Source organism: Erythrolamprus reginae, chromosome Z (assembly GCF_031021105.1).
Source record: "Erythrolamprus reginae isolate rEryReg1 chromosome Z, rEryReg1.hap1, whole genome shotgun sequence".
In the NCBI taxonomy this organism is placed as follows: Eukaryota; Metazoa; Chordata; class Lepidosauria; order Squamata; family Dipsadidae; genus Erythrolamprus; species Erythrolamprus reginae.
Window position 1 is genome coordinate 96,924,193 of NC_091963.1, and position 16,533 is coordinate 96,940,725.

General features: G+C 37.8%; 2 protein-coding genes across 2 annotated transcripts in view; both read right to left on the reverse strand.

The window, feature by feature from the left end:
• Positions 1-16,533, reverse strand: part of IMMT (inner membrane mitochondrial protein) — a 348,633-nt gene that overhangs the window by 56,884 nt on the left and 275,216 nt on the right. The window lies entirely within an intron of this gene.
• REEP1 (receptor accessory protein 1) overlaps positions 1-16,533 on the reverse strand; it is a 43,763-nt gene that overhangs the window by 8,657 nt on the left and 18,573 nt on the right. Inside the window, exons 4-6 of the mRNA XM_070729165.1 lie at positions 14,435-14,555; positions 12,902-13,015; positions 3,669-3,852 (exon numbers count right to left, since the gene is read on the reverse strand). Coding sequence (XP_070585266.1) covers positions 3,669-3,852; positions 12,902-13,015; positions 14,435-14,555 — 419 coding nt within the window. The remainder of the gene's footprint in view (positions 1-3,668; positions 3,853-12,901; positions 13,016-14,434; positions 14,556-16,533) is intronic.

A 16,533-nucleotide genomic window follows, 5' to 3' on the forward strand; every position in this document is an offset into this window, starting at 1 on the left:
GTACAAAAAAGCAGCAGATGTATATAGGGCTAGAATTAGAGAGGGCTAGAATTGCAGAAGAGAATTTGTCATGCGTTTCAATTTTTTAAAAAAAATTCCAAAAGGCCTTCCAAAAAATTGGATAAAATTTTTTTTGGCTCCTTCCCAGTGATTAAGCAAATTAACTCAGTTATACTCAAGTTGCAATTGCTAGCATGAATTAAAATTCACTCTGTACCATCACTCTTTGAATTCTGCATTGATGTTATATGCATGTTTTTGAAGTGGAGAAAAAATGTAAAAAACATTTGCAAAAAAATTTTCTGCGTTCACAGGTAGGTACTCTCCTCTTATACTGGTAAATGGGGAGGAAAAGTATAAATTGGAAGCAATTCTAGACACAGAGGAAAGCAGGTTGAATACTCCTTGACTCAGAACTGTTGCAGATGGAAGCCAAGAAGGGCTTTTGCCCAGTGCATAATATAATTAATAATTTATAATAATACATAATATGCTCCAATTGCACTATTTCCTAGATCAGAAGACACTGCTCATTGTCACTCAGGTCCTAGTCACTTCATGATTGCATTAGTGTATAAAGCACATAGAAGCATTTTAGATGGGGATGTCCTTGAAGAGCATTTGGAAGTTTTGGCTTGCCTAGAATGCAGTGGCACCTGTAGTAATGGATCCTTCGTGATGTATTTACCCAATACCACTGCTTAGCGATGCAATTCAAATGTTGGTTGTTCTTTTTAAAACCTATATGGCAAGTGGCCAAGTCTCCTGTAAGTGGAATGGACCTGCTCTGGGTCCCATTGGTGAAGCAGTGTCAAGTGCTGGACCTAGGCGGCATCCATTCTTTCTCAAGGCGTATGTCTTGTGAAGCAGCCTCCACCCTAAGATACAGAGGAGCTCCTACCTTGCTGCCTTTCTAGAAGACTGTGAAGATCTGATTAGCAATAGCAATGGCACTCAGACTTATATACCACTTTACAGTGCTTTACAGCCCTCCTTAAGTGGTTTACAGAGTCAGCATATTGCCGCCAACAATCTGGGTCCTCATTTTACCCACCTTGGAAGGATTTATTTATTTATTTATTAGATTTGTATGCCGCCCCTCTCCGTAGACTCGGGGCAGCTCACAGCAACAATAAAACAATGTACAACAAATCTAATAATTTAAAAAACACTAAAAATCCCATTATTAAAAGCAAACATACACACAAACATACCATGCATAAACTGTATAGGCCCGGGGGAGATGTCCCAATTCCCCCATGCCTGACGGCGGAGGCAGAGGATGGAAGGCTGAATCAACCTTGAGCTTGGTGAGATCTGAACTGCCAAATTGCAGGTAGCTGGCAGGCAACAGAAGTAATAGCTTGTGGTACTGCACTCTAATCACTGCAACACTGGCTCATTGCTAAACATCTCTGTTTCCCACCTAGAGATCCTTTAATAGAAGGGCTGGGCAGCTCTATAAATTTGTTTAATAAATCAATAAAATATATACATAATCTTTTTTTCTTTTGTTCATTTATTTATACTTTTTACATTTTACTCTCCACCTTTTAATTTGAAACCATAGTAACTTTTGTTGGATTATAATTACTCTATAATTTATAGAGTGTATGAAAAAAGTGTTCTCCTCTAGCACTTTTATGAAAGAAAATAAATTAGCTGTACCTGGGAAATACTAAGTTATCTAAGTCTATCCACAGCTAAGAGCCTATGGAGTGATATCTTCTATCCTGAACTATCAAAAAGAAAAGAACTGAATTGAAAGAGAAATGGACAGTCTCGGGAATATCCAACAGAGGACATATTGCCGTGTTTTCCGGTTATAAGATGCACCTTGTTACTCCCCAAAACAGGATGAAAACTTGGGTGCGTCTTATACACCGAATATAGCCTCATCCAGCCACCCCCACCCTTTGGTCTCTGCCTTGCAAATTTACCTCCTTGCAGCAAACAGTACAGCCCAGAGCCTGATTAGCATGAGCAATGGAGTATCAGCCTCCCACATACAGCTGATTCAGAAAAAGGCAAATCAAGTGCTAGAATTGAAAGTGAAACTAGCTTCAAGAAGTCAAATTGCTCCAAGGTAGACTGCTGGCAATGTTGGACTGCTGAAATTGCTAGGAGGTAAGTCAATAACTATAATGTCTATAGAATGTTCAAATTATTAAACTTATTTTTTAAAGACTGCTTTATTATTGTTTTAGACAACTTAACAAAATGAAGAAGCTTTTTAAAATAAATGCTTGATCTGAAGAGGCCCAGTGCTATTGTATCTTCTTTTTTATAGCAGAGAATAACTGTACTTCCAGAAAGTCATATCAGATTTATTTAAAGATTTGTAAAAGTATAATCTGAAATGTAACAGTGTCCCTTTTAGTATTAAGATAAGGCAGCTGAGTTAAACTCTGAGTTAGTCATGTTTGGAGTAGATCTATTTAAATAATTGGGAGGAGTTAGTGTGAATACATTTAAGAATACTTTCTGGCATTAAAATATTGCCATAATGTACATTTCTCCAGTTTTTTTCTATTTCTATGGGTCAGACATACATGCACAGAAATACACAGCAGACAATGTATATCATCTATGTGGTTTTCTTTTTGCTATTGGGCAAACAGAGAGACAGAGGCCTTTTCCCCTTGTTTTCTTCTCCCAAAACTAAGGTGCGTCTTATATTCCAAAAAAATACAGTATATAGAAATATATGAAGTATATTTTGTTTTTTACATAAGGAAGAGAGAAAAAAGTGCAAAAGTTTCATATGCTAAATATTTTGGAACTTAACAATCAATAGCTTCAAAGGTGAAGAAACCTAACCCATGCAAAGTTGAATTCCGGCAGAATTAACATATAATGTGACATTTTCATGCAATTTTGTTTAATATAAGTAACATCTCTGCTCCATCATTTTCCAAAGAAAGAAGAATTAATCTTATTGGCATATTATCCTGGGAGAGTATAATGGAGTTATGCTGCACAGATCAGGAAAGGATGCTCTATGGTGGTGTAGAGATCAGGAAGGGTGCTTGGGGTTGTGCAAGAGCTGCCTTAGAGGTGTAAGGGGTTGTAACATACTGAAGGTCAGATATGGTGAGCAGACATGTTAAGTTCATTGGTATGATGCAGACACAGAGGGTCTGGAGAGATAGCATGAATGGGGGACTTAACTGAGTAACTTGCAACCTTCCCTACTAACTTCCCTCTTGCTGATACTCCCTGCAAATCTGAAGCATGGGCAATCATGAATAAGTTTGCGCTTTCTGCCAGCTTCCCTATTGATTTGTGGGATGCATTGGAGGGTGCATTGGAAATGACAATCATCTCACCCTGCCCCTAATCATAGAAGCATGGTACTGTTTTATCTGCAGCAGCATAGCAGTGGCTCTAAAGTGGCCACAGGTTTCCCAGATTTCATTCTGCAGGAACAATGGGTCCCGGCATTGTGTTTGAAGCACCTTGCTTCAAAAATTGCTGCCTTGTGACTCACAGTTTTACCCAACAGAAGGTTACAAAATCATTCTAAAAATATCCCTTTAAAATTTATTTGAAATTGATACTATATGGGCTTTAAGGGAGTACAAAATTCAATGTTATGATGTCATCTTGTGTTCATTTGAATAATTGATGATAGGAGAAAACGTGACTGCAGGCAATCCTATACTAACCTGAACGTCCAATATTGTCTGATGCAATTCTGGGAGTTTTCGATTGACTCTGCTTGCCACTTGCCCGTGCAGAAACTGATGGAGCATGCGAAAGTGGAATTGCAGTGCTGCTGGTCTCTCCTCTAATCGTGGTAAGATCTTGCATGCTAAAGCTCCGGAGCCTCTCCGACAGCGCTCCTTGACCCTGTGAAAACCAATAGTGACACATAATAATTTTTTAATTAGAGCATAATAGGTATTGTGGGGGATGGGTAGAAAGCACATTTTGAAAATCTATTTTGAGTGACAAATTAGACATACTTCATCTCTCCTTCAATAAAATGGTTTATTTTTTAAATTGTCATGTTTTTATGCACATTAGTATGTATGGGCATTTTATTCATCCCCCATACATAAAATTATTTCTAAAATCCTTTTTGAGAAGCAACTTGTATTGTAAATTTTGAGAAATTTATAAATGTGAAAGATCAATTCCAGAAGAAGTATTTTCTTGACAGATAAAGAGCATTCCCTCCCACAGTTTCAACTCCCTTATTTTGTAGTCACAAAGATTCCATTTATTTAAGCAATAATGGCATTTCTGGGATTCATCTTTCCTTGCTAGCATTCTTGAAGACAGAGTCGACTGACAACGAGTCAGTCGAGGTGACTGGGGCACGTACTTGTCCACCTGTCTGGGAAGAGTTTGATCTGGTGACACCTGATGAAGTGGACAAGGCCATCGGAGCTGTGAGTTCTGCCACCTGCTTACTGGATCCGTGTCCCTCCTGGTTGGTCTCGGCCAGCAGGGAGGTGACACGGAGCTGGGTCCAGGAGATTACCAACGCTTCCTTGGGGAGGGGAGTTTTTCCACCACTCTATAAAGAAGCGCTTGTGCGCCCCCTCCTCAAGAAGCCCTCCCTGGACCCAGCCGTACTTAACAACTATCGTCCAGTCTCCAACCTTCCCTTTATGGGGAAGGTTGTCGAGAAGGTGGTAGCGCTCCAGCTCCAACAGTCCTTGGAAGAAGCTGATTATCTAGGTCCCCGACAGTCAGGCTTCAGGCCCGGTTACAGCACGGAAACCGCTTTGGTCGCGTTGATGGATGATCTCTGGCGGGCCCGGGACAGGGGTTTATCCTCTGTCCTGGTGCTCCTCGATCTCTCAGCGGCTTTCGATACCATCGACCATGGTATCCTTCTGCGCCGGTTGGAGGGGTTGGGGGTGGGAGGCACTGTTCTTCGGTGGTTCTCCTCCTACCTCTCTGGCCGGTCGCAGTCGGTGTTAGTGGGGGGTCAGAGGTCGGCTCCGAGGTCTCTCCCTTGTGGAGTGCCTCAGGGGTCGGTCCTCTCCCCCTTGCTATTTAACATCTACATGAAACCGCTGGGAGAGATCATCCAAGGACATGGGGTGAGGTATCATCAATATGCCGATGATACCCAGCTTTACATCTCCACCCCATGCCCAGTCAACGAAGCGGTGGAAGTGATGTGCCGGTGCCTGGAGGCTGTCGGGGCCTGGATGGGTGTCAACAGACTCAAACTCAACCCGGATAAGATGGAGTGGCTGTGGGTTCTGCCTCCCAAGGACAATCCCATCTGTCCGTCCATCACCCTGGGGGGGGAATTATTGACCCCCTCAGAGAGGGTCCGCAACTTGGGCGTCCTCCTCGATCCACAGCTCACATTAGAAAACCATCTCTCAGCTGTGGCGAGGGGGGCGTTTGCCCAGGTTCGCCTGGTGCACCAGTTGCGGCCCTATCTGGACCGGGACTCATTGCTCACAGTCACTCATGCCCTCATCACCTCGAGGTTCGACTACTGTAATGCTCTCTACATGGGGCTACCTTTGAAAAGTGTTCGGAAACTTCAGATCGTGCAGAATGCAGCTGCGAGAGCAGTCATGGGCTTACCTAGGTACGCCCATGTTTCACCAACACTCCGCAGTCTGCATTGGCTGCCGATCAATTTCCGGTCACAATTCAAAGTGTTGGTTATGACCTTTAAAGCCCTTCATGGCATCGGACCAGAATATCTCCGAGACCGCCTCCTGCCGCACGAATCCCAGCGACCGATTAGGTCCCACAGAGTGGGCCTTCTCTGGGTCCCGTCAACCAAACAATGCCGGTTGGCGGGTCCCAGGGGAAGAGCCTTCTCTGTGGCGGCACCGGCTCTCTGGAACCAGCTCCCCCCAGAGATTAGAACTGCCCCTACTCTTCCTGCCTTCCGAAAACTCCTCGAAACCCACCTTTGTCGTCAGGCATGGGGAAACTAAACACCTCCCCTGGGCACGTCAATTTATGCATGGTATGCTTGTGTGTGTGTCTGTTATCATATGGGGTTTCTTTTCTTAAATCGTTAAATTTTAATTAATTGGATTGTTGTGACTGTTTTTACATGTTGTGAGCCGCCCCGAGTCTTCGGAGAGGGGCGGCATACAAGTCCAACAAATAAATAAATAAATAAATAAATTATAAGCAGGTTGCGTTCTTTTGATATATTATTGCCTACAAACTAGTTGGGGAAGGTGTTTTTAAAAAGCTCATTAGATGATGGGTTCATTTTGTTCAGAACCTTCTTTATTGCATTGATAAGGTAATTTTATTTGTTTGTTTGTTTGTTTGTTTGATTTTTATGTCACCCTTCTCCTTAGACTCAGGGCGGCTTACAACATGTTAGCAATAGCACTTTTAACAGAGTCAGCTTATTGCCCCCACAATCCGGGTCCTCATTTTACCCACCTTGGAAGGATGGAAGGCTGAGTCAACCTTGAGCCGGTGATGAGATTTGAACTGCTGACCTTCAGATCTACAAGTCAGCTTCAGTGGCCTGCAGTACATCACTCTACCTCCTGCGCCACCCTGACTCATTTTAAACAGAACTCTTTCTCAACCCCTCTAGAGATCCTGGCAACTGACGCAGTAGTGGGTTCTAAATCCTTTACTACTGGATCTTCTGCATGTGGAGAAGCATTCCAAGCAGACAGGTGGAGCATCCCGGGCAGAGTATCCCATAACTGGCGCAAGAACCAGTCTGAAACAGGGAGCAATCCCCCGCTGGACTGATGTACAAATAGTGTGTGCCACTTCTGAATAATTACTTTTCCATACTTAAATGGATGTAGAACTGTGGCTGCATTTAGTATAGTGGGTTAATTTTTGTTTCAGCCTGCCTTAATGCATTTCCAAACCAATACTCTTAATTATGTCTCTATAAATTCTACAGAAATATTTTTCTACATAAGATTGAAGCATTAGATATTTAGATATTTAAATATTTAGGCCAGTATTTGCTGTCCCTTCAAGCATCCACTCACAGAAGACTTGGTTACTACTATCATTCTTCCCCCGTAAAAAAAATTGTAAAGTTGTAAATAAAAATTGTAGATTTAACTATCGGAACATATTATCCACAGTTGACATTTCTCAGGTAGTGTCATAAATACAATATACGTAGTTTTATTTTCTTATAAAGGTCACTGTCTATTTTTCTCAAGTGGTCATGATCTGAAAATATATATTACAGGTGTGTCTTTCAGCAATAATTTAACATCTTTTGCTGTAGAATGGAGATATAGAAACAATGGTTTTTCATATTGTGTATAAATGATTCTAGATAATCTATGGTGTTTCAGAGACTACCGTAATTCTTGAATAAAATGTTATTTTAAGGGGGGGGGGAGGGAAACATGCAAAAGTTATTTTTAGCAAATGAGTTAAAAATACAGAGTTATTCAAGACATTGGCAGAATTTGAAAACAATCTATAATAAAATGACAAATATATTTTTCAAATTACAATTTTTTGTATGTTCTAAAAATAGAAACAAATGCATTTAGGATTTATGGGTTTTTAATGATAAGACAGGATAGAAGATGGCAAGAAGAAAGCAATAATGTATCCTTAGAAAGAAAAGATAAAATATAAATAATATAAAATATCATTGCTATAAAAATCGGAAACCACTACCAGATATTTCTTTTTCTTTTCTTCTGTCATTTTATTCTCTTGTTTACTTTTTTCTATAACTTTTTTATTTAAATTTGTAGTGCTTTATTTGCAAAGAAACTATTTCATTATATATATATATATATCAAAATAGCGCTATCCTAGTCTCCTTTAATTTGAAAAATTCCGCAAAAACATGTGATACATATGTGTGTGTGTGTGTGTGTGTGTGTGTGTATTCAAGTCCCAGTGAGTATGGCTAGCTGATGAGGCCAAAATAAGGCCGAAATAGATCTATCCTAGTCTCCCTTAATTTTCAAATTCAGCAAAAAAAACATGTGACATATGTGTATATATGTAAATCTAAAGTCTCAACATCTTAGTATTTTAGGCAACAGTTCTAAGTTTAGGATTACCTATAGCTGAAACTTTTGAACTGCTTCTCATCATAGCAGTTTCTGATATAATGCACTCCAGCCACTCAATAGGTTACTAATAGAGGGGTAACTATGCCCTGCTAAATATTTCAGTCTAAAAATTATCCTTTGCTCTAGTTTATTTTTACATCTTGAAACAAAGATGTACACTATGTATTTTTTTGCATCCTGTGTTTCTTATTAATTATAAAATCTGTATCAATTAACTATGGAACAAATTCAAATACACAAAAACATTATGGACAGAATTAGTAAATGCTATCATCACTGATTTTTAATAAGAAAGCAAAATGATGCCAGATATTACATGAAATTCTCAGGAGCCTATATTTTTCTGGATATCATCACAGTTGAATGCACTAGTAAATATTTCAGTAAGCATGCATGGGATTGCCATTTAAGTTGTTAAATATTACTTGGGAAAAACATTACTTAAATGAAAAATATTTTCAATTAAACCAAACACCAAACTGTTAGTATTATATAAAAAATAACTTTCAAGAAAATATATTTTTCTTTGATGCATATAATTAAAAGTACATATTATATGAAATAAACTTAGTATTTTTCTACAAGTATTTCATTAAATAAACATGTGTAGTATCACAAAATGTATTTATATTATCAGTCTATAAATTTATTGATAAATTTTGAATGTATTTTATCTTCATTTTTATAATTGTTTCATTAATGCTTTCTTTTTAGATAATAAAAAGATGGCTATATCAAAAGGTTTTTAAAACCTCTTTAAAATGAACATATTTTAGAAGCTGTACCATTAGATGTTTATTTAAAATAGTAATATGAAGGATACTTATAAATAAAAATACCAACAATATGTAAAGTCTAAAAGATTAATAACTGAATTCACTGATTATGCTTCATTTTTTAATCTTAGTGTTATTTGAATTCAACAATTGTATTCAAATAACACTAACATCAAACAATAAATCTTAGTCAAAAGTTTAAAGCTTAATCTGTGAATTCAGTTATTCATATATTATTATAGTACCTGGTTTGTAGGCTATTCAAAATTCACAGCATAAATATGGTCTCCCCCCAAACATCTTTGAAGTTCCTCAAGATTGTACCAATAGTGCTTAGAGCTGAATAGTAATTTTTAGTGATGTGATCCCCCCTTTTAGAAATAATATAGAAATAAATGCTTTTAATTCTTTTATATCTAAAGGACATATTTTGCTTTGATCACCTCAAAACATTAAAACACTCCCCCAGATGTGTTGTACAATGCAAATCTGTTTGTTGCTTTGGTGATGTCATCCTAGCATGTCACTGCTTGAGATTCTCAAAACTATAGTTCTGACCATGAAAAGCCTTTTTCAGAGGAAGTAGGAATGAAAGCAAGCCTGCAAAGACTTAGGGCAGGAAAAACTGCTTCAGAGTGAATAGGAGTAAAAAAAAATGCAGCAAGCCAGGAAGATTGTTAGCACTGGGTTAGGGCTGAAAAGCACTGCTTTTTCAAGGGGAATAGGGATAAAAATAAGCCTGCTAAGACTGGAAAAAACCTTCTTTGGAGGGAATAGGAAGCTAGGAAGATTGTTAACACCTAGTTAGGGCTGGAAAAAAGGTTCAAAAAAGCTACATTCGAAGTATAAGACGCACTCAAAATTTCAGCCTCTTTTAGGGAAGAAAAGGATACATCTTATACTCTGAAAAATACAGTACTCATGTGTTAAAAGGCACACCTGCAATTTTTGTTACTACTGATAAAGTCATAGTTTAAAGCTGAATGGATTAAAGAAAGCAGAATAAGTGTTTTCTACATTTTACTCTTGATAGTGCTTGTTTTAGTAAAAAAAAAGTCATTGGCAAGCATGCTGGTCTTGCTTGATAATTTGTAGATTAGTTTAGAAGTTAATAGAAACCTTCACAAGGTTACCTGCCATTCTTTCAGATCCAAATGTAAGAGAAAATGAAGGAATTCGGTGATCTAGCAGGCAAAAACAAATCCCATTGTGGCAACATATAAAACAAACGTTAAGATTGTTCTACAAGCATGAAGTCAGTTGTTGCAGAAAAGCTGTATATACCATATACTGTACCATCTATTCAAGGCCTTGCTGTTGTCACTGTACTATGTGTACATGTTGAGTATTGACATCCACTCTAGGATTTTTGTAAAATAATTACCGTAGCATCTAATTCCTCTATATCATGGCTGTCAAACTCGCCATGTCATATTGCTGTCACATGATGTTTTCACCATTCATGGAGATGGAGTGGGCATGGCCTGCACGTGATGCAAGTTTGACATCTCTACTTATATGAAGAGAAACGATGTAATACAATGTATTTAAGATTTCACCACTTCTAAAGGCGTCTCAAACACTAAATGGTATATAGTTTAGATGTGAAATAGTCTTATCTTCATAATAATAGGAAAACAAAAAGAGCTTAAGCAACATCCTAAAGAATAAGTTAGTTTTATATTTCATATATTTTTTATCCTCTTCCAATTAATTCTTTTCTTATAACTATTTATACAATAAACTTAATTAAGCAATTAAGCCTCCTCTCCCTTTGAAATCATAGCAAACATACTCCTTTTGTCCAATGTTTAATGATCAGGATCACCCGATAGTTAATAGTTACAAGTTATTAAATCAATGCAGTAAATCAACTGAAATATATATATAATAATATTGCTTTATTTGATTTCTTGATCTATCCTGGATTTATGACCATTGATTCAGCAACTGACTGAATGGCTTTGGGTGCATGGAGCATCCAGGATGTGAGATTTTGGTCATTCTTCATTCAGAAGGCATTGCACTACCCTATTCAAATCCATTTCATATCTTAGGAGTTCTCCTAGATGTCTGAGCATCACTAGGACAATTTTAACACAGCTCCAGCATGCGCATCAGTGGTGACATTTATGGGATCATGACTCCCTTTGCTCAGTCACTCAAGCCCTAGCCATTTCTCATCTGGATTACTGCTGTGCATTCCATATGGGGATACTATTTTAATCCATTTGGAAGCTTCATCTGGGGCAGAGTGTGGCAGTGAGAACACTCTTTGAGGTCCCTGGCGCAGTTCAAAGTGTTGGTTATGACCTTTAAAACCCTTAATGTCATAGGTCCAGGCTCTCTGATGAACCATCTTGTTATCCCCCTAGCACAAGCCTATCCTACTCATACTGGCAGAAAGAGCCTACTGTGGATCCTGTTGGTCAAAGAACTCCGACTATAAGGATTCAGAAGAAGAGCCTTCTCTGCTGCAGCACCCATGAGACCCTGAAGATCTGGCTCTCTTGACTGGGCTGGGTTTCACACTGGATGTGGCTGCTAGATTGATGGCTGACTCCACCTCCCATCTCTTTCTCTCTGATTTCCACCCATCCACTCTTTTGCTTATCATATTGGTGTATTGATTGTTTTCTTTTTCACTGTTTATTTTATTGTTCTATTATTTTACTTCAGCTTTGTTTACATTCTTATATTTTCTTCCTTTTTATGGTTGTTAGCTGCTTATAGTAGTGCCATGGTGAGATAGGTGGAAAATAAATGTAACAACAATCTGGCTGACTGTGCAACAAACCAGAACTGTTCAAAATTACAACAGCACTAAACGAAGGGACATACTACTCTCTCCTGAAATTCCAACTGTTTCAGTCTTCCTGCTGTCATGTGACAAAATTTGGGGCATTTGGCAGTGTGCTTGCCCTCATGAACACTGTAATTTCCCCCCATGAGCTAAGTAATATATATTACTTAGATGTACATCCTACCAATACAAGTGAAACCTGCCAATACAAGGTACAATGATTGCAGAAAGCTATCCAATACAATGCTTTCAGAGATAGAGGCTCAAAATATTGCAAGGGCTGGTGTTGGCTAGCTTCTGCAGTAAAGGCACATCTCGTTGGCAGAGCATGCTTGTCTGCAGCTACCTGAAAAGGGAAGTGGAGCTGCACAACTAGATTTTGAGAAGTCCCAGGTCTTTCAAGAAAGTGGTGTGGTGGGGGAAAGGGCCAAAACCTCTGGGAAAGGTGGGGTGTGTGGATGCCCCATATGCTGGTGAGATTGTTAACCAAGAGTTCCTAAGTCACAGACATTTTCCACGTACCGGAAGGCATAGCCATGCAAGACTCCCTGGATTGCGGCAGGTTTCCACTTACTGATGGATCTACATGGCTGAGGCCTTCTAGACTGCAGTAGGTTTCCTCATGTGGTGTAGAGGTACTGGCCTCCGAGAGCCTTGCAATAGGGGAAGCTGAGATTGCAGTTGTTGAATGAGATGGTCACATGGGCACTTGGTTTAATAATTGCAATATGACCCAAATTGTTCTTGTAAGATTATCTGTGTCAGTTCATTCTCCATTTGCATACAGAGATTGTAAATGTGCATACAATTATTCCTATCTCTTTAAACAACCTCATTTTTAGCACAAAGTGTTCTCTTCAGTTTTTCATATTATTTGGGATTTTGTATCAAATCTATTTAGAGTTTCCTTATTTTAATTCAATAAAAAAGAAATAAGTTAAGTGAAGATTATGGGGGTTTTTGAAAAAGAAATGTCTGGAAAAAAGTGAAATGATCCCCCAAACTCTTAGGTTTGTACCTCAAGCTTCTACATTTATGGGTACATTTTGTTATTTGTGGAAATAGCTATAAGTTTTCCTAAATATAACACTAAATTTTGCTGTCAATCACCTTGCAAAGAATGTAATTCCTAGGACCTTGTGTCCATGTGTACTGAGACATTTATGGCCTTCCACTATTAATGGCAAATGGCTTTTTGAGTTTCTGATACTAAGCATTGCTCATAAGCCAACGTTTGAACATTCTCACAGCCAAAGAAAATTGTATTATTAAAGTAATTCTCAAATTATCCTTCTGGTTACCTTGGAAGCTGCCATTACAGCAGCTGTGGCTGCAACATTTAATCCCCGTTTTCCAAAATGCACCAGGGCACCATAGCTGCGATCTTTTGCTTGGACTAAGCAATCATCTATTTCCTGTCAAAAAGAAAAAAAATCCACAATCAAATTCAAAAGAGTTCAAATAAATTTGTCTTTTTCTTACTCATCAAAAGTAAGATGTTTCCCTGCCTACCCTGTATATACTGTAGATCGAAACAGTTTAAACAGGGTATAATTTACATAATCATCCACCTTTCTCATTGATATAACAATTGTATGAGAGGAGTTGTGATAATTTTATAATAAAACAAATATGGAAATTTGGGGAACCGAAGTTTCTCCACTTTCAGGATAACCTCAAAGTCATAATTTTGTTAGGTTTGTGCTTAATACTTTACACAAACCAAACCACTGTAGTCTGGTGACCATACTTTTACTGCTTAAAGGCTAAACCAATTTCATTGTATAAATGATGTACAATGACAAATAAAGGTTTTGAACTTAATATATCAATCTACTTGGAGAAATAAAATGAATAAATATTCAGCTATTCACATGATCTTTTTAATAGAAAAATAGGGATATATACTTACAGCATAGGTTCTAATTAGAGTGATAATATGGTGATGGTGGGAACTAAAACTATTTTAGATCCTTAAGGAACACTATACAAATACTCAGGAGGTTGCTTAACACTCATTCTGAGGAAGAATAATTCACAAATTATATCCCAGAGACAAGCACAATATAAAAGTGCTGCTATGTAAATTACTTTCCAAAAGGATGGTTATATAAATCATGGCAAGCCACCATTTGTCTAACCATTATCTAGTAAGTCTAATTAACTGAATTCACACAATACACAAAGCCAAAACAAACCCAGCAATTTATTTACCATCAACTTGCTAACTTTTGCAGCCTCTATTTGTTAGTGACAGACTATAATTGCTCTGTCAATGTGCAGATTGCTGAATTAAAAGGAATGAAGGATAGTGAAGGGGTACATGAGCTCTTGGTAACTTTTTATATTTTGATATCATAGTGTATTGGATTGTAATTCCCATAATTCACATCTGGATATGAATTAAAGATGCTGTAGCCCAATGTAATATAATTGAAAAATAAGATTGGAAACATGTGCATTAAAAATCTATTTCTCATATCAGCTGTTCTTCAAGATTTCTAACTAACTGCTCCAACGGCGTTTGAAAATTTTATATATATTTTTCTATAGAGCTAATAGTCATCCCAGTGGGAAACTGCATTTTTTTACTTCTTATCTGTTAAAACAAGTAGATCAAGAAAAAAAAGTATCACCTACTGAAATGAAACTCTCCTTCCTGAAAGGAATGCAAAAAGTATAAGTAATATTATACAATCAGTCGTGTTATTCTACAACTGATTCAATAGTTGTCACTCAGTCTGATGAGGCTCACTAATGGTTAACGGTGTCACAGCCTAAGGATATTCTTATTCATAAGCTTATCTTACTTTATGAGAAATAATGCCACTGACCTTTTCTTTTGAAGATAAAGTTGGGTGTACAAATTTCCTATATAGAAGACTGGAGCCTTTTGTGTATGGAGACAATAACCAAGCTACAAAGGCTATTTTGAGTTCATAATAAAATGGGAACCTACAGAAAAAAATAATATATTTTGGTGTTCTTTTCAAATCAGATTCCTTATTAATTTACCAAGAAAGTAAATTTATAAACGTTTGAATATGTGTATTAATGTTGGCATCCAAAAATATTTCCTCCTGCATTTTGGATTTCGCTAATGTCTTTAAGTGCATCTTCATGAATAACAAAGTTTATTGGTAAATGTCCAATCCCTCCACCAATACAATGAATAAGACCATAACAGGTATCTATCCTCCCTTCTATTTGAGAATGTCATGTGAAGTTTCACTGCTCATTCATTCCAAAGTACAACAGAACAATTTCCTGTCAATGGTTATTTCCATCCTATATGCCTTGACAATTTGCACAAATATTCAGTCGAAATCCATGCACGCAGCTTGTTTCATGATAGCAATATTCAGTTCCATATTTCTTACAGGAAAAAATTTCTTGGAGAGCAAAAGAGAACAGAGTATCTCATATATCCTGATGTTCAGTTAAGCAAAGGCAATTGTGCAAGATTAGAAGGAGCTGAATCCTTGGCCCTCAAATGACAACTGAGTACTGATAACAAATGAGTAAGAAATTATAGATTTAGTTTATTTGCTGTGCACTTTCCTCACAATTCCACTGGTAAATGTACTATTGTAGTTTTCATAAAGTTTGTTTTGTTTGTTTGTTTATAAAGTTTATTGGCCATCCATCTTACCACAGAGTAACTCTGAGTTGCTTAAATATGAAGATTAAAAAATGATGTGCAAACTATTCATGGCTGAGAATTTATTTTGCTTTTTTCTCTAAGATCCTTGTCCTTATCTTTCTTCCTAATATCCCCATTCTCATCTTCATATTCTTCCTGTATTTTATTTTATGCATTTACTTAAGACTTTCCCTGTACCAAACACAGTGATGCCTTGTCATACGAACTTCATTGGTTCCAGGACAAGGTTCATAAGGTGAAAAGTTTGTAAGACAAAACAATGTTTCCCATAGGAATAAATGGAAAAGCGATTAATGCGTGCAAGCCCAAAATTCACCCCTTTTGCCAGTCAAAGCACCCATTTTTGCGCTGCTGGGATTCCCCTGAGGCTCCCCTCCATGGGAAATCCCACCTCCGGACTTCTGCGTTTTTGCGATGCTGCAGGGGAATTCCAGCAGGGGAATCCCAGCATTGCAAAAATGGGCGCTTCACTGGCAACGGAAGGTCCGGAGGTGGGGTTTCCCAATGAGGGGAGCCTTCACTTGGCAATGGAAGTTCGGAGATGGGGCATCTTAGTGGCAGTGGCGGGTTTTAAGGTGAAAATAATTTGGAAGAAGAGGCAAACAAATCTTAAACCCCGGGTTCATATCTCGAAATGTTCGTATGAGGTGTTCATAAGACAAGGTATCACTGTATAGGAAATGAGCCGCCATTTCTAAATTCCTGGGAATTTAGAAACAGTCTGTGTGCTCTAGTTTCGTTTTAGTATATTGGCATTTAAAGATATATATCTACGGTATATTTAGTTTATCAGCAGGAAAATTCAGTTAGCTATTTTGCAAACTCAGACATGCGTAATTTGAACAATGAGCCCATGCCTACCTTCTTCTACCTTTGGCCCTTCTCAACCTCTCTCACCTACCTGACTTTTTAAATTGTGGATGGTTTTTTTTTACTATGTCATATGATTTTTACTATTGTATATGCTTTCATCCTTGAAAAGATGTTTCTTCTTTCTTTGCTTACCTATTTTAATATAAATATAATTGTCCAACCCCAAAATATTTTATTGGTGTCTTCACAATATACACATCAGAACTGCATCTTCATAACGTACATCCTCCCATGACTTGTAATTTTTCCCAATAAATGAGCACTGATTCACATACTGTGGTGATAATTCTATATAAACCACACATTTCTCAGGGATGCTAATGATTGTTATGTTTACAATATTCCCCTTCAAAGCAGGATCCTAGAGAAAAACAATCAGTAACACCGACATTCACA